The sequence below is a fragment of the Telopea speciosissima genome, chromosome 4 (genome assembly GCF_018873765.1).
Source record: "Telopea speciosissima isolate NSW1024214 ecotype Mountain lineage chromosome 4, Tspe_v1, whole genome shotgun sequence".
Taxonomy (NCBI): domain Eukaryota; kingdom Viridiplantae; phylum Streptophyta; class Magnoliopsida; order Proteales; family Proteaceae; genus Telopea; species Telopea speciosissima.
This window is the reverse complement of record NC_057919.1, coordinates 20,030,456-20,048,724: the sequence shown is the minus strand read 5'-3', so window position 1 is coordinate 20,048,724 and position 18,269 is coordinate 20,030,456. Positions and strand designations below refer to the sequence as shown.

The following is an 18,269-nucleotide window of genomic DNA, read 5'->3' as shown; positions in this document are numbered from 1 at the left end:
TTTGTATACGTTTCCCACCTCATTTAGGGGTATAAATGTCATTTTTCTAATTATAATGAAAAATTCTAGAAAAATAGAAAAAAAATGTTTTTATGCATGACATGCTGTTTTAGAATGGTTTAGGATGTTTTCATATGCATACGTGACCATCATGCTTGATAGATATGCATACAAAGTCATTTGCGCCCTCTAGGGGCATTTTGGTAATTTACCAAACATGGGCCTAGGCTATCATTCTGGAAATATCATTTGGTGTGTTCAGTCATTTTAGGATGTTTAACATCACTTTCGATGCCTACAATGATTCTGAGTGTCTTTTGACACTTTTGCCAGTTTGCCCTTAGGGGCATTTTGGTTATTTTGTGACCAAACCTTGCTTAGGACCCCGGAAAGGATCCTGTTACTTTTGCTGCATGTTTTAACATTTAATAAACATGTTTTAAGCATAAGTCAGCATTTTCATGAATTATCATGCATTTTCTACATGTTTGCCATAACAGGGGCATTTTGGTAATTTTTACCACCCCACATTTCCTTGCCATTTCATGTGCTCTTGATGATCCAAATGCGTGATGTTAATGTTATTTAATCATGTTTTGCTTATTTACAGCATTTAAATATGATTTCATGCCTTTGTACATATTTTGGCCCTTTAGTGGCATTTTCGTAATTTTGGCTATTTTGGCCTATAAGCTGTTTTGCTTATCAATATAATTGTCCTTCTCCATGATATAATTAGACTTGGTTTTCTTTTTTACAGTCAACCATGTTTTAGACCATAGAGTTAGGCTTTCTAATTTAGGTAAAATCAATTAATTAACTTAACTAAGATGCATAATGTATATAACCATCTAGCCTAGTGATAGTAATCAGGATTAAAACATTAATCTTAATTAGCCTAACTAGGTTCATAAATTTCAATTAAGATAATCAAAAATATTCAAAAAAAAATTTAGTTTAATTAGGTACATAATATGTATAAAACAACAGTACACAATAGAGTTTGGTCTAGGAAGACCGGCCGTCGGTCGGGCGGTTGCTGGGTGGCTAACACCTTCCCAGCCCGTAACTTGACACTTACCCAGAGATCTGGGGCAGACCATCCATTGAGTCATTGGAGTTAAATTAGCGCCCCTTCTGCGAAAGAGGGGCACCATTCATGGGTCCTAGACCCTAAATCTAGGTGCACCCTCAGCAACCCTCCGGCCGCTACACCTACACTAATAATTTTTCTATTATTAAACTTGCTTGGTGGAAGTTCTTTTGGAAAATTCAGATTCACCCAAAATTTAAGTTCTTCTGGCGTTTGCTAAATGCAGGAATTCCTACTAAGACCACTCTATCGAAATGGATCCAGATTGACTCCTCATGTGCTCTATGTGAAAATGATGTTGAATTCTCATGGCACATTTTCATATCTTGTGATTGGGTTAAACACATCTGGGCGGCAGGACCTTTGGGGCTAAGAACTGATTCCTTGGCTTTTGATAATCTTAAATCTTTCTGTCTGTTTTTTTATTTTAATCTCAGGTCGGATAAACAACTGGTCTCTTGGGTTTTTGGTGTGATTTTCATAACATGTTATTTTATTTGGACAGCCAAAAACAAGGTGGTGATCGCCTCACAAAAGGCTGATCCAATGTGGGTGATTAATTGCACCCACAAATGGATCAATGATCATAACTTGCTCCCTCCCTCTTTTTCGTCCTTGGATGTAATTGACAACAATGAAGCTATCTCGCTCAGTACTTCCTGTTTTAATTTATCCATGCTCAATTTTCCTATTTTAATCTGTGCAGGACACTATATTACTGGACTAAACTTCGCAGGATGATCCTATTTCTTTTTTATAGATGGCAGAATTAAGTTTTTTGATACAGGGACTACTCACCACTCAGACGAGTTAACAACACTCTTTTTAACGATCTGCAAAGGTTTTGATCATGCTACCTGCATTGGGTTGAAGATTAAAGAAGTTTGGAGTGACAACAAGCTCATTACTGATACTCTTCCATCTCCAACCAAATGCTCATGGCCGTTGAATTTATTTAAAGAGTTTCTAGATATATCTGACCAAATCCAGGATGTAAATTTTATTAAGGATGGTAATTAGTTTTGTCTAACTATAGCTAGGAATATGGCTAGGAATGCCTGCCTCAACAACTCTGTACACTTCTAATCTTTTTATCTATTTTCTTTATTCCATCAAAAAAAAAAAAATAGAGAACTTGGAAACATCCCAGAAACTATGAACAAGAAAATTATACTCTAGCGAAGGTATCGATAACAACCTGATATGTAGATTTTCTCTGTCTTCCTTGTAATATATATTCTTATTTATGTCAACGCATGGCATCAAATTCTGTCATATCTTGTAGATATTTTTGGAATGTATGAGTGTATAATATTTGAATTTGAATTGTACAATTACAATACATTAATCTAGGAAATCCAACCCCCAGATTAGGGAGGCAATCATGCCACCATATCCTTATTATTTTATGTATAAATAGTCTATCATCTTTCAATGGAAAGACAAGCCATTTTAGCCTCATATCTACATATTATCAAATTAACATGATATCAGTTTAGGTAGATCTTCCTATGTTTGAGATTTCAAAATTGAAAATTCAATTTTGGATTTCAAATCCCTCAGGCTTTTTATGTGATTTCAAATTCAATTGATTTTGTTTTATCGATCACCATTCCCCACTTGAAAATTCAATTTTAGACTACAAGAAAGAAAATAGTCATTTTAAAAAAAAACCTTAAATGAGAAATCCATTTATATTTCTTTTGGCTTTCTTGATTAGCAAGAAAAAACTTTAATTAGATGAGTTTGCTCTGTCCGGAATCCAGACTATAAGACAGGAGACTGGCACAACCGTACAAGTAGCACTCAAATTTCAAAGAATATTCTATCTAAAAAAACAATTTTTTGAAAGAATCAAAATGAAAATTGTGAAGTCTTTATAACTCCATTTGTCTGATGAATCAAAACCAGTTGGTCCAAGTCTTCTCAAGTCTTTGAATCTACTTATTTTAAGTATGGGTGTCAATTTGGAATCGAAACCGTGTACCGAAATTGAAATCGCCTGTGTAAAATCGTATCAAGTCGCATAGTTGCAAAAATGATACAATACGATACAGTTAAATGGTATTGATCATGGTATGGTACGATATTGGTATTGGATACAATATCATCGATATGTACCGTTACCGTACCATTATACCGAAACCGTACCGTTTTTGGGGGTATATTTGTAAAATCAATTCATAACCCCTAAATCCCTAATTCCTTAACGGCTTAACCTCTCACGCTTTCGACTTTCATGGTTTCAGTCTCACAATAATGGAGTAATGGAGTAACCTTAACCTCTTCAAAGTTTAAACACAACTCCTCTCACAAAGGTCGTCTTCTTCAGTTCAGCGAAAACCCTAACGGCGGAGATTTATCAGGTACACAATGAATCGCTCTCGCTCTCTCTGTCTCGATCTCTCGCTGTCTCGATCTCTCGCTGTCTCGCTCTCTCTATCTTCCTCTGTCTCTCTCTCTCGCTCTCTCTGGCTTCGTCTTACTGGATCTGGGTTTTTTTTCTTGTTTAAATCTTCATCTCTCGCTCTCTCTGTCTTCGTATTACTGTAAATCTTGATTCTCTAATAACCCATTTCTTATCATTCATCAGTTCTAAAGATTTTGTAGTTAAGGTTTTGAAACTTTGAATGAAAAGACGTGTTCACAACAGTTTCTCAGTTACCTCCCAATCACTGCCACCACATTCCCAGTTGATTCTCTTTCCTTCCCTCTTTCGTTATAAATGTTCCAAACATGGGAAGTTCATCACTGGTTTAGGGAGGTCAAGGGTTATATCTGTAAAGTCTAGATTCTAAAATCCCTAAGAGAATCAATCAAAGCAATTCTACCCAAAAGAAAAGATCTTCCATGAGGGAGGAAGGAATGGACTACGGAGGATTTAGTTGTTGATGGACAATGGAGTATTCCCTTATCATTTTAATTTTTTTCTTTTCTGGGTATTTCAAAACTTTCCAAATTTACAGGATCCAAATACTGCATTCAATTAATTCCCAATTTCTCATATCAAATCTGCTTGGATTCTTCTACTTAACCAGAACCCTCCTCCCTCCTCTGCTCCTGTGTGTTCTTCACTGTTCTGTTTCATACTTTTTCCTTTTTTTTCTTTTTCATAGTAAGAAAAAAAAAATAATGAAAAAAAGGGTAGTGAAGCAGGTCAAAGCTTGTGCAGCATTTATACTATTTTTAAACAGAACAATGAAGGATTTAGTTGTTGATCGACAATGGAGTATTGCCTTACCATTTTAATTTTTTTTTTTTTCTAAATTTATATTATTTTTATATCAATTTTTTTTTAAAAACTGAATTTATACCATTTTTGTACCGTATGCATATCATTTTCACACCATACCGTGTGCATATCATTTTATATATCATTTTCATACCATATCGTAGTGGTACGATTGCGGGATTGAAAATAGGACTCCTAAATGGTACAATACAGTATCGATATTGGGTACCTATTTTTTGTACCATATCGAAACCATACCATATTACTGAAACCGTACCGATTGACAAGCCTAATTTTAAGGAAGCATTGCTTGCCGTGTAGCCCCCTTAAGTCAGAAATCCAGTTATATTTCTTTTGGCTTTCTTGATTAGCAAGAAAGGACTTTAATTAGATGAGTTCGCTCGGTCGAGATTCCAGACTACAAAATATCAGACAAGTACAAGTAGCACTCAAATTTGAAAGAATCTTCTACCTAAAAAAAATCAAGTTTTTGAAACAATCAAAATGAAAATTGTGAAATCTAACTCCATTTGTCTGATGAACCAAAACCAGTTGGTCCAAGACTCCAAGTAACTACGTGATCAAACAACATTTCTTTTTCCCTTTTTTATTTTATTTTATAGGGGATCTACCACATGTCTCATTGTGAGATGATTATGATCAATCTTTTAATGTCTAGACATCCATGGACCCTTTCAACGGTCCTAGATTTTTTCTAAAGCTTTGTTTTGCTACAAACCAAGTACTCTAGGTCTACCTAACCACAAAATGTCAGTTCAACAACTTGCTACTTGAACACTTTGTTTCATCAAAAATAAAAAAACAAAAAACAACTTGCTACTTGATAGATATACCATCACTATTTTGAGAAAATAGCATTTCTGGATTTTGAGTAGATGATATTTTTGAATATTTTATTTATATTATATTTTAATAAAGGGCAAGACATTGTTGCTTAATCCTATAGCCCCTGCACTAACACAAGGGCCAATGAGTGTACATATAGGCTCATCAACATGGATGGGATTTTTATTTCATGGGTTAGGATGGTAATTTGATGTGCTCCTACGTCAATGGATCCATGCAATGAGATAGTGTTCTTTATTCTCCTTTTATTGTTTAGGGAAAAGACTGTGCGAAAAGACCATTGCACCCTTAGATCTTTCCACCTTTCTAGGGATGTATGGCAGTCTTTTCTTGTCGGGTTGTATCTGGGCGCAAGTGCATGCCCCTGCAAAAGTGGAAAGGTCTAGGGATACGGTGGTTTTTGCACGGGACTACGTTTGGGCGTAGATACACACCCATACACAACATCGTTTTCCATAAAATAAAATTCAAACCCTAAGCACAACACAAGTATCGATCAATCTAAATCGGAGGATAATATTTTTTTACTCTAAAAACAACCCACGAGATGAGAAAAAAAATAAGGAAGGGGGGCAATGTAACCATGTAAGGGGAAGAGAAACACTCATTTTGTAATGCGAAGGTGATATATTCCTTTGTAAACTAATAGAGTAGTAGGTAGACCATTCAACAGACCCATTAGATGGACTTTGACTACAATTAATAAAACGTGCATTCCTTAATGCTTTACTTTCTAGACTTGCAAGTTGTTTCTTGGCAATTGGCAATAATGCTTCTTTGTGGCTTGAAAACAACTGCAAATTAATAATGCATTTGGTGGTGATGGTGGTGGTTGCGGTGGGAAAGCGACACCGCGTCCATAAACTCTGGGTCAGACTCGAGGGCACTCATACACTCTGGTGGAAGGCTCACCTCTAAGTCCACACTTCCTACTCCATGGCGCCCTGGGTATGAAGACACTTTCCCATCAAACTTATTTGCAAACCCACTTCGAACAGCCTCTGCCTTTCCCCACCCAAAGTCACACCCATACATGTTGAATCTGGGTGAGCTCCCCATCATAACACTGCAAGGATCAAAGAAATTGCTAAGCTGGTAAATGAAAGGACTCGCCATCCACCCTTCCAGCCACCCCCGCACTTTACTGTCATTATGCCCATTCACAGCCTCGTGCAATAGCCATGCTACCCACCTAATTTCATGGCTGAGCAGTTCTTCAACAGTCACGGTTGCGCTCACAGTCTGAACGCAGTTTCCAAAGTAGTCCGGTGATAATGGTGGGTTCAGTCTTGGTCTATTATTGATGGCTAACCTGCAACTTGTTTTCTGGTGACTGGGTAGATGGCGGCGTGCCCGTGTCACACATCTCCAAACAAGTGCAGACAAGGCCTGGAAGGAGGATATGGTGCTGGTGTTGGTTTTGCATTCTTCGTTGGCCTTAGCTTTGAGATTCGCAATGGATTGTGGTGAGAAATGGAAAAACCTCTCTCTGAGCACCACAGGTGGCTTGTACCTGTCAATGAACTCATCATGGTGAGAGAAAGGTAAATTGATTATAGGGCCATGGCCATCGAGAAACCACTGTTTGAGAACTGGTGGGCGTGAGATGCTATCATTCTTTCCCTTTAACATCCTGCAAACCTCAGCCCATGCATTGAAGAAATGCCAATAAGAAGTCCCATCACCGATGATATGGTTGAAGGAGCATGCGATGAAAATTCCATCCAGTAACTCTGTTACCTGCACAGCCACCAAAGATAAGGTGTGGCCATCGTGGTTGACAGTTTCGTCTAGAAGAAAGAATGATTGAACGATGGGATGAACGTCAATGGAGGAGAGGATATCTGCCATGGTCACATCTGCAACAGCATGGACAAAATCCACTCCTGGGTTGTTCTTAAAATCCAGAGAAACAGAGTAAGAATGTGGGTTTTCTTGTTTATGAGTGACAAGGCGGCCGGCCAGGGGAAGGAAGTGGACAAGGGTGCGGGAAAGGGAATCCTTAAGGTGTTCGATGATGGTAACGGAAGGGTTTTTGGTTGGGGGAGGTTTGGGAAAGAGAAAACCCTTTTGGATGGGATGTGAGGAAAGCATGGAGAGATCCCATGGGTTCAAGTGAAAAGGTTGATTTGATTCTTCTGGAATGCTCTCTGGTTTAATGGAGCATCTTGAGATGTGCCGAACGGCTGGATAATTCGCCATTAATTACTGGTTCGATATTCACTTGCTTCACCAAAACAGAATGATATAATGCTCTGTTTGCCTTCCCCAATATAGGATGAGCAGTTTTTCACTCTTTTCTACAACTTCCTGAGCGTGGTAGGTAAGGCTAGAGTGCTAGATTAATTAAGAATAAAATAGAGAATTAGGAAACATCAGAGAAAGGGGCAATTACTATCACTACTCTACACTTATCTTATATTTATTAAAGGAGAAAGGTTTTGTACAGGATCGTGTAAACCGTGTACGAAACTTCCCCTCCCCCCTCCACCAAAATATGATGAAACTTTCCCCCTTCCAAAAAATGATTCTTTTTTATTTTTGGAGAAAGGTTTTGTACACGATCGTACCGTGTACAAAACCTTTACCCTTTATTAAAACTATCTTACATTAAACTTCTTTTTTGATACTACCTTACTTTTACACTTTTACATCTTTTTCTACCCTCATGTTTTTAAATATCCAGAATGCCCGTCCTTTTCACCTAGTAACCTGTTAATCTATTTAACCTAACTTTTTTCTTCTATGTTTCACTATTTTTGTCATTAAAATAGTTAAAAATGAAAGCACCACCCACTTCTCTCTCTCGTTTTTTGTTCCATTTGTTTTTTTTATCTTCAATTTTTCTATTTAATTAAATTTTTATTCAACATTTCATCATCATCGTTCTTCTTCGAACAAATCATGGTTCTAAGTATTGGTATCGTATCGCCCGTATTGGGTGATACGTACTGATTTTGCTAGTCACTGATATCAATATCGTATCGATAGCACGGTATGAACAAGGGGTATAATGGTCAGAAAACTCATTTTTTAAGGAGAATTAGGGGTAATTTTGTTTGATACAACCGATGTAGGCCGATACCGTATCGGTATTGTATCGATTTTACAGGTTATCGATACCGATACCGTATTGGTAGCACGGTACGGACAAGGGGTATAGTGGTTAGAAAACTCATTTTTTAAGGAGATCAAGGGTAGTTTTGTCTGATACAACCATTCTAAGCCGATACCATATCTGCATTGTATCGGTTTTGCAGGTTACCGATATCGATACTTAGATCCATGATATCTTCAAAGAATAACGATGAGGTTGAAATGTTGAATAAAAAATTAATTAAAAGTTGAAGAAAAAAAAAAGAATGGAGTAAAAAACAAGAGAGAGAAGAAGCGGATGGGTGCTTTCATTTTTTACTATATTAATGACAAAAATACAAGAAGAATGGTAGGTTAAATAGATTAGTAGGTTACTAGGTGAAAAGGAAGGGCAATCTAGGTATTTAAAAATATAAAGGTAGAATGAGATGTAAAAGTTTAAAAGAAGGATAGTATAGAGGATCTTTATCACCTCCAGTTGGCTGCCCGGCCCAGTTCCCCAGTTCCTCTAACAAAGGAGGGCTGAAATGACCTGTCTACCCATGCCCAAACACTCTGCCCGAGTGGGGTCCACCATCCCCCTATTAGAGGAACTGGGAACTGAGCCGGTCAACAAACTGGAGGTGATAATTTTCCTAGTATAGAAAAGAAGTTTAAGATAAGATAGTTTTAGTAAATATCGACTAAGTGTAGGATAGTGATGGTAATTGCCTCTCCCATAAACTATGAAGAAGAAAAGTATACGTTTTTTTTTATAACAAAAGAAAATTGATCGATAACAACTCGATATGTAGATTTTATTTTTTTTTTAATGAAAACAAAAGAAATTTTATATATTTAAGACGGCAAGTTCGTACATGGATAAAAAATACAGCTAGTAATAGTGCTATTGACAAACTTCACAGAAGACTTAAGCCAATTACAATGAGGAAATATATTACAAGAAAGAAAGTAGTCATTTTCAAAAGGGAACCTTGAATGAGAAATCTATATATATTTCTTTTGGCTTTCTTGATTAGCAAGAAAGGACTTTAATTAGATGAGTTCCTTCTGTCCAGAGTTCCAGAATCCAAACTATAAGACTGGAGCACTCAAATTTGAAAGAATCTTCTACCAAAAAAAAACAATTTTTTGAAAGAATCAAAATGAGAATAGTGAAGTCTTTATAACTCCATTGGTCCCAAGTCTTCTCAAGTCTTTGAATCTATTTATTTTAAGGAAGCATTGCTTGGCCGTGTAGCTTCTGAACGAGTGTGAAGGCCATTGACAGCGTGCACATAGGTATCAAATCAACATAGATGATATTTTTTATTGAAAGAAAGGTTGGGCAGTAGTTTTGCTCGCTCCTGTGATTGACCCAATAACTATGCGATCAAACAATATTCTTTTTCTAATTTTTTATTTTATTTTATTATCTATCGGATCTACCACATGTCTCGCTTAGATGATCATGATCAATCTTTAATGTCTAGACATCCCATGGACCCTTTCAATGGTCCTAGATTTTCTAAAGCTTTGTTTTGCTACAAACCAAGTACTTTAGATCTACCTAACCACAAAATATCAGCTCAACAACTTGCTACTTGATGGATATACCATCACTATTTTGAGAAAATAGCATTCCTGGATTTTGAGTGGATGATTTTTTTAAACATTTTATTTATATTATATTTTAATGAAGGGCAAGACATCGTTGCCTAATCCTGTAGCCTCTGCACCAACACAAAGGCCAATGAGTGTGCATACAAGCTAATCAACATGGATGGGATTTTTATTTCATGGGATAAGATGGTAATTTCATGTGTTCCTACGTTAATGGATTCTATTGCAGTGTTCTTTATTCTCCTTTTATTGTTTAGGGAAAAGACCGTTGCACCGCTGAACTTTTCCACCTTTCTAGGGGTGTATGGCAGTCTTTTCGCGTCGGATTGTGTTTGGACGCAAGTACATACCCCTGCAAAGGTGGAAAGGTCCAGGAGTACGATGGTTTTTGCACCGGACTGTGTCTAGGCACAGGTACACACCCATACACAACATCGGTTGACGTTCCTTTTCTCATAAAATAAAATTTAAACCCTAAGCACCACACAAGTGTCGATCAATCTAAATCAATCTGTATTGATCCCATCGGATAAATTTTTTTTTGTTTGCCAATGGAAATAAAATTTTTATCTTTTTACCCTTGATCTCTATCAATGCATTGATATGCAATTAGTAAAATATCGATATCAACCCCTACCGATACCGATACCAATATGAATCGAGGGATCCCACCAATCAGATATCCATTACAAAATCCATACCTAAAACGTTGCGCGGGGCGACAAGAAAAAGGAGTGGCGTGCACGATGAGCAAGTGATAATATTTAAGAAGCGAAGGTCAATTATACTAAATGTGTCGTTTGAAAAGAAAAATGGAACCAATGAAACCATAGATTTGAAAAGAAAAATGGAGAGAACGGCCGCTAATTTTGACCATAACACTTTAAATCTAAAACATTGAACTTTAAAACCTTTAACATTCGAACCATGAACTATGACTCTCATGTATATTATTCAAAGGAGAGAGAGAGAGAGGATCCAACCTAAAACCTTAAGGCATTAGATGAAAAAGGTTGGATTACATGAAGACTTGACTTGAATAAACTGATATGAGATTATAACTTTGGTCAAAATACAACCTAACTTAACCCACTGATACCTAGCCAGAAATATTATGGTTGATGTTTGAGATAAAGGCAAAGTTATTCCCCTCGAGGGCCAGCGTTTGAGGAAAAATCTATATATTGGTAGAAAGTGGGATCATGATTTGAGTTATTGGTATTGTATCACTTGTATCGGATGATACATAACGGTTTTGATAGTCGTCAATCTCAATACTATGTCGATACCATATCAATGGCACAGTACGGACAAGGGGTAAAACACTCAAAAATCTTGTTTGTTTTTTAAAAGAAAATCAAGGGCAAATTTGTCCAATACATTAGATCCATGTCAATTACGTATTGATATCATATTGATTTTTCAGTTGACTAATACCCGATCCGATATTATGCACTAAAACCAGGAGTGGGTTATCCAAATCTTATGACATGTGTGAGGTTAGAGGTTAGTTTTCTTGTGTTCGATCCATTGAGTAGTCTTTTGAACGCGCTTTCTGTAGGCGTAGGCGCTGTAATGTTTGGAAAAATAACATGAGCAGACAGATTTAGAAAAAAAAATCTTAAGGCCATTGAAAGAAGGGTGCATGAAGGGAACCACACTATATATATATATTCACACATACATGAGAAGACAAACTTATTAGTTATTAGACGTACAAGAGCAAATATTATATGATGGATGGAGTGAATATGGAGCCTGCACAAAAGGCGAGTACTCATCCAGCAGTTCACCACATCTCAAGGTGCTCCATCAAACCAGAGTGCGTTTCAGACGAATCAAATCAGCCTTTCCACTTGAACCCATGGGATCTCTCCTTGTTAAACATACCCTACATCCAGAAGGGTCTTCTCTTTTCAAAACCTCCCCCGAGCATCATCGACCACCTTAAGGATTCCCTTTCCCTCACCCTCACCCACTTCCTTCCCCTGGCAGGCCACCTCGTCACTCATAAACAAGACAACCCATCACCTTCTTACTCAATTTCTGTGGAATATTCTAACAACAACAACAACCCAGGAGTGGAATTTGTCCACGCTGTTGCTGCTGACGTGTCCGTGGCAGATGTCCTCTCTCCCAGTGACGTTCACGTTCCCCCCATCGTTCAATCATTGTTTCTGTTAGACGAAGCTATTAGCCACGATGGCCACACCTTGCCTTTGCTTGCTGTCCAGGTAACAGAGTTAGTGGATGGAATCTTCATCGCATGCTCCTTCAACCACGTCGTCGGTGATGGCACTTCTTACTGGAATTTCTTCAATGCATGGGCCGAGATATGCAGGAAGATGATGGTTGATGGAAAGCATGTTGATAACATCTCGTGCCCACCTGTCCTCACACGCTGGTTTCTCGATGATGAGAATGGCCATGTGGGCCCCATAATCAACTTACCTTTCTCCCACCATGATGAGTTCATTCACAGGTACGTTTCAACCGCGGTGTTGCTCAGAGAGAGGGTCTTTCATTTCTCCCCACAATCCATTGCGAAGCTCAAAGCTAAGGCCAACGCCGAATGCAACACCAACACCAACACCAGCACCATATCCTCCTTCCAGGCCTTGTCTGCACTTGTCTGGAGATGTGTGACACGGGCACGCCGTCATCTACCCAGTCACCAGAAAACAAGTTGCAGTTTAGCCATCAATAATAGATCAAGACTGAACCCACCATTATCACCAGACTACTTTGGGAACTGCGTTCAGGCTGTGAGCGCAACCGTGACTGTTGAAGAACTTCTGAGCCATGGAATTGGGTGGGCAGCTTGGCTATTGCACGAGGCTGTGAATGAGCATAATGACAGTAAAGTGCGGAGGTGGGTGGAAGGGTGGATGGTGAGTCCTTCCATTTACAAGATTAGCGATTTCATCAACCCCTGCAGCGTCATGTTGTCGAGCTCACCCAGATTCAATATGTATGGGTGCGACTTTGGGTGGGGAAAGGCAGAGGCTGTTCGAAGCGGGTCTGCAAACAAGATGGATGGGAGTGTGACTTCATACCCAGGGCGCCACGGAGTAGGAAGTGTGGACTTGGAGGTGAGCCTTCTGCCAGAATCTATGACTGCCCTCGACTCTGATCCAGAGTTTATGGATGCGGTTTCGCTTTCCCTTTCCCACCACCACCAATAGCATTAACTTGCAGTTGTAACAACTTGCTATTCCAGAAAATAAAGAGTTTATGTTGTATTTTATAAAATGAAGTTCCAAAACACCTGTGTGTGTTTTCGGTGATGTTCGACATTGATCGATTTTGATCGATGTCTGACATTTTTCGTTATGTCTCTTGAAGAGATATATCCATTGGAAAGTGTGTCTCTAAGCGGTTTCTAAGTGTTGTTACACACTCTTTCTTGTATTCAAATTTTCTCAAGTTTTCTTTCTAGTGTTTTATTGCTTTGAGAGGTACTGTTATTGACTGAACAAAACCCAAACCTCAATGACTATTGGAGAGACCAAGGGTTGTTTTATCTTGGAGGTTGATTCACAAGAACCCGACTTACACCATAAGGGGCTTCTATAATCTTAAGAAAAATGTTCAGTGCCACGACTCAATCCCATAAGTTTCTCAACGTAATTTCAGGTACGTGATGCTATATTTAGTGTTTGAGATTGTAGACAGCAACTTTGGTTTGTCTACAAAACAAATAAGTAATCTAAACCCCTTGGTACATGCATTTTCAAGTATGATTTGGATGATATATTTCCAACAATGTAGTTCCTCTGAACGTACGTGCACCTGCAGGTACATGTGAGAGATAACTATCTCTCATATTTTTGCCATTTACAAGTTGAGAAAGGGTATTTATAGAAACAAAAAAGACATGTGGTTACCACTCAGATGTACGTTCACCTACATGTACGATCTATTCTCTAAAATAAAACACCATGTTGGAGAGCAATACACAATATTGAATAATCAGAGAACCTAGAGGCCTCATTTTCATGTTTACCCAGCGAAATAGAAGCTCTTTAACCTTTATGACAAATCAAAATCAAAATCAAACTAATTAAAACGGGTCTAATTTTGATTGTGTAATTTTTTATGGATGAGAAGGTTCTCCACGCCATTAGTGAAGGGGAAATCTCTCACGATTACATCAATGGTGATGTAATGTAAGACCTGTATATTATGGAGCTCACATGATCAAGGAATGAGAGAGAATAATAATTTAATAAAAAAATTGTGAGTGAAAACGTATGGTACATTCACAATGTGGGAAAGTTTTTCCATTTTTCAACTTCACTTCCCTTTACTTTTTTGTTTTCTTTGGGGTCAAGACTTTTCTTTACCAACCAATCAACCACTAACCATTACGAAATAAAACAACAGAGTGAAAGTTTTGTTTGCCGGATAAAAGTGGGATATGGAAAACGGGGTGGAAAAGTATGGATCGGACTCCTCTCCACTGAGTGAAGAGTCCAATGAGGTATCCAACGGTTCGCCTGTGTTGTACACATCTTGACAGCTGCTTGAGTGTGCATCTGAATGTGTGCGGTGTAGCCCAGCCATCGAATGCCTCATTGGGCTCTCCACTTGGTGAAGAGGAGCCGGATCCAAAAAAGTATACTATTTTATTGGTACATGAGGTGGGAAACTTCCAAACAAACTCATTAAATGTATTTATTCTTGTCTGGTGAGGTGGCACCCCTCTTTTTTCTACTCATTCACTTTCAAAGTCCTACCAAAATTGGTAGGACTTTAGCACTATTTATGGAAAAGTTACTTTTGAGTCTATCGGTCTCCTCTACCTATTTCCTTTTTTTCTCATGGAATCTCATCCCATGTCTATTTCCTCTCTCCCACTATATCCCACCCCACTACAAAATACATAGTCCATTATTTCATTTTCTTTCCTTTTCTTGTCAACCCAACCCACAACATGTGGGACGTACCTTCACAAATTTTCCACCCCTTTTTATCAGTCAAACAAACGGGGCGTATTGCATTGCCCTTCCATAAAACCTGCTCCAATAAAAGAATAAGCCCATCACACTTGATTTCCTCAAGGTGAAATAGGGGAAAAGAACGTCAATTCATTGCGTCGCTCCTACACCCTGACAAAGGAGCACGTGAAAGTATGCCTTGCTCCCATGAAATAAAAAAATTACATCTATGTTGACACCCTTACGTGAAAACTCATTGACCTTGCACTAGTGCAAGCGCTACACAACCAAACAATGATCTCTTGCCCAATATTGTCACAAGGGTATGTTATTTTTTCAAACATCACCAAACACCTATTGTACCACGTGGACAGATGTATCCATTCCAACCGTTGGATAGAGAGTACATGGTACATTAGCATTTGTCCAATTTCATAATCTAATTCGATCATATACCCTGTCGTGTATGTCCATGCATGTGTATCAATACTCTAGTCATTACTGTGTACTCTCTCAACTTTAAGCACAAAAAAACGTTTAAATAGGAAAATGGGAGAAGACACACTGTCCGAACTCTATCCAATGCTATCTCACAAAAAGTGAAGGCCCCACACGTTTTTTTTTTTAATCTATTTTGAAAATATGGGGTATACATGAAGTGATACCTTTTTTAAACCACTAAGTGGTGGTAGTGTGTAGAATCCTTCTCGGAAACTCTCTCCCATAGGCAAATCATGAAAATGGATGTCTCAGTTCTATCTTGTGATTTTTGGAAACCTCACAAATAATTGTGACATCAATAACTACCTTTTTTGCATGCATGCATCTTTTTGTCACAAAGGGGAAGGGAGAAGTATAAATCAATTGAGATTGCACCTTGTCTTATTTTTAAAACTTATCTAACGTACGTAGTGGTAGAAAAGAGTTTTTAAAATAATTTATGATTATCTAATTACCAAACTTTGTCATTGTCTTATCGCATTTTTCAAGTACATAAGTGAAATAATATGATTTACCCTTATTGATAATTATTCTAAAAGGGCAAAAAAGTAAGATTATAAATTCTTTTCTACTAACCTTGGAAACAACAAAATTTTCCCTTAAATATATAATTAGTTCTCATTTTTTACAATGAAAATAAAGTCTTTAGAAATTTCTCATAGTCTCGAGTCTAAACTTTGCATCCAAAACAAAAAAAAACAAAAAAAAAACTTTAACAGAAGAAATTAATTGTTCATAAATTTCGTGCTTTCATTGTTTTGTCTACCAAACCTTAGGAAAGTAGGTTTGTCAACAACCTCCGACGCTATTCCAAATGGCACTTCACTTGGTGAGGCATGAAAAGACTGTCTTACCCCTGCTCGGGCAAGGTGCTCTGGCAGGGGTGAGACAGTCTTTTCGCGCCTCATTGTGTCCGACCTCCGACGCTACACATGCAGCCTGGTCAGGGTGCTGGACAGGAGACGAGTCCTTCCAGATTGGGCTTCAATCCATCAACTCCAACGCCAGTCCAGTTTAGACTTCTAGTGCTCAAAACTGTTAAGGAACTAGAACGGGATGATCCCCTTATCAAACGGGAACAGATCCTAGTTTTGGGACAGTTTAGTAAACAAAACGTTTTTGAAATTGACCCCCTTGGACCCAAACCAAAAAGGAACTGTCTTACCACTACCTTCTCCCCCCCTCCCCCCAAAAAAATTAATTAATATTTTGCACAGTTCAACCATGTCGATCGAAAAATGGCTCAAATATGCAGGGGAAGGAAGATGTGGAGTCATTTGAAATTGTCAAAAAGACTGTAATTGAGAGCATGAAACTAAAAATTTGAACTTATGAGACCTAAAATATTTCATAATTTGAAACATGAAAGCTTAAATTATGAATCTTAAAACCAGAGACTCATTAAAAACCCCTAAAACCTGAATGCTATAACCTAGAATTAATTAAAACCCATATACTATTCTAAATGTATTGTTACTGATCAAAAATGAAACTTGTTGCTTTTCTATATTTTGGCTTTTGATTTGTTTTTGTTAGGCTCTTCTTTTTCACTATAGTTTTCTAAAGCATAGGTTCCTGCCTTCTTGTTCAAATCTAAAAAAATTAAAATAAAAATTATGACCCCATGAAACTCATGCCTCTTCTTCTTCTTAGTGACATATTTCCCCTTGGAAAAGAAATATTTTATAATATAACCCAATAAAATTCCATTGAACCATTACAGTGAAACTAGAGACCCTTAAAAATGTAAGGGAAATTAAAAATCATATTCAAGATACATGGAGACTGTCAAAGTTGCAAAAGTTTCAACCTACATGATTATAATTATCTACAAAATATTCATTCAATCCCCCATAATCACTTCATTTGTAAGCTCTTTCCATCATATTATGGACCCTAAGAATCTACATAAATTATCTTACATTCTTAACTAATATATAACATATAAAGCATAAAAAAAAATTAGTAATTTTATAGAAGGGAAAGAAAAAAAAAAGTAATTCTAAGACTCAAAAGGCACAACAAGTGCATATCCTTGCAAGTTTGAAAACCCTAATTTTCAAATAGTACTAAATGAATACATATGGGGTATCCTCCAAAACATAGATATCCGTACCTAACCCTATTATTGGTTCTATAATTTATTAGGTACCCTAGAGTAGGACCCAAACCCCACTGACCAGTAGGGTCAGCTCCATGTACCCATTGATAGCAGTTCCTTTACATTTGCATGGGCAGTAACAACAATAGAACTTAAATAGAATTCTACTAAATGAGGTCTTCCTTCACCTCTCAAGATCAACTAGATAACATATTATAACAGAAAGAAATAGAGCACCCATCTAAGTCAGCATCAACAAATTGATAGAAAACCAGTAGTGAAAGGGAATAAAGAAGAGAAGAAGAGAAGAAGACCCTTAGACTTTGAGAAAGAGTCAAAATATTAAACTCTCAAGTCTGTGCAAAAACCACCACCACCACCATCATAGGAGGTGAAAAAGGAGATTTTTTTTTTTTTTAGGGTTTTCTTTATCTTTAGTGCTATCTTTCAGATAGATTTGTGCTCAAGACTGTCATCCATTACACCAAACAAATCCCTTTACGTGCACACTTGTGTCCACTTTCTATTGCACGAAGGGACAAATCTCTTTTCACAATACAATCATGCCCGTGACCCCATTTTCTCTTATTTTCTTAGGGAAAAGAAAATTCACCTGGTGAAACGTGAAACCAAACAAAACCAAAGTGATAGTAATTTGGCTCTTCAACATCATAATCATTATTATCTAGAGGGGTAGATGATAAAGGAGAGAATAAAGATGAATCCAAATAATGATGCCTGGTACTACACATTCGCTTTGTTTTGGAATGAAATTTAAGATCCCATCACAGATTATGTCACCAATCCTTTTCCATTTCCATTTGTTTCCAAGCTAAA

The 18,269-nt window shown here is 37.5% G+C and overlaps 2 protein-coding genes across 2 annotated transcripts; one reads left to right on the top strand and one right to left on the bottom strand.

The window, feature by feature from the left end:
* Positions 1 to 5,993: 5,993 nt before the first annotated feature.
* Positions 5,994 to 7,424, bottom strand: LOC122659054 (uncharacterized acetyltransferase At3g50280-like). The gene has a single exon (XM_043854211.1). The coding sequence runs from the start codon at positions 7,392 to 7,394 to the stop codon at positions 5,994 to 5,996; it is 1,401 nt and encodes a 466-aa protein (XP_043710146.1). The 5' UTR covers positions 7,395 to 7,424.
* A 4,202-nt stretch (positions 7,425 to 11,626) lies between these two features.
* LOC122659053 (protein ENHANCED PSEUDOMONAS SUSCEPTIBILITY 1-like) lies at positions 11,627 to 13,075 on the top strand. The gene has a single exon (XM_043854210.1). It carries the CDS (start codon positions 11,627 to 11,629, stop codon positions 13,073 to 13,075), a length of 1,449 nt encoding a protein of 482 aa, XP_043710145.1.
* Positions 13,076 to 18,269: the final 5,194 nt, after the last annotated feature.

What these genes read in the sequence shown, in the direction of transcription:
- LOC122659054 (XM_043854211.1), bottom strand. Translation starts at nt 7,394, where the DNA reads ATGGCGAATTATCCAGCCGTTCGGCACATCTCAAGATGCTCCATTAAA.
- LOC122659053 (XM_043854210.1), top strand. Translation starts at nt 11,627, where the DNA reads ATGGATGGAGTGAATATGGAGCCTGCACAAAAGGCGAGTACTCATCCA.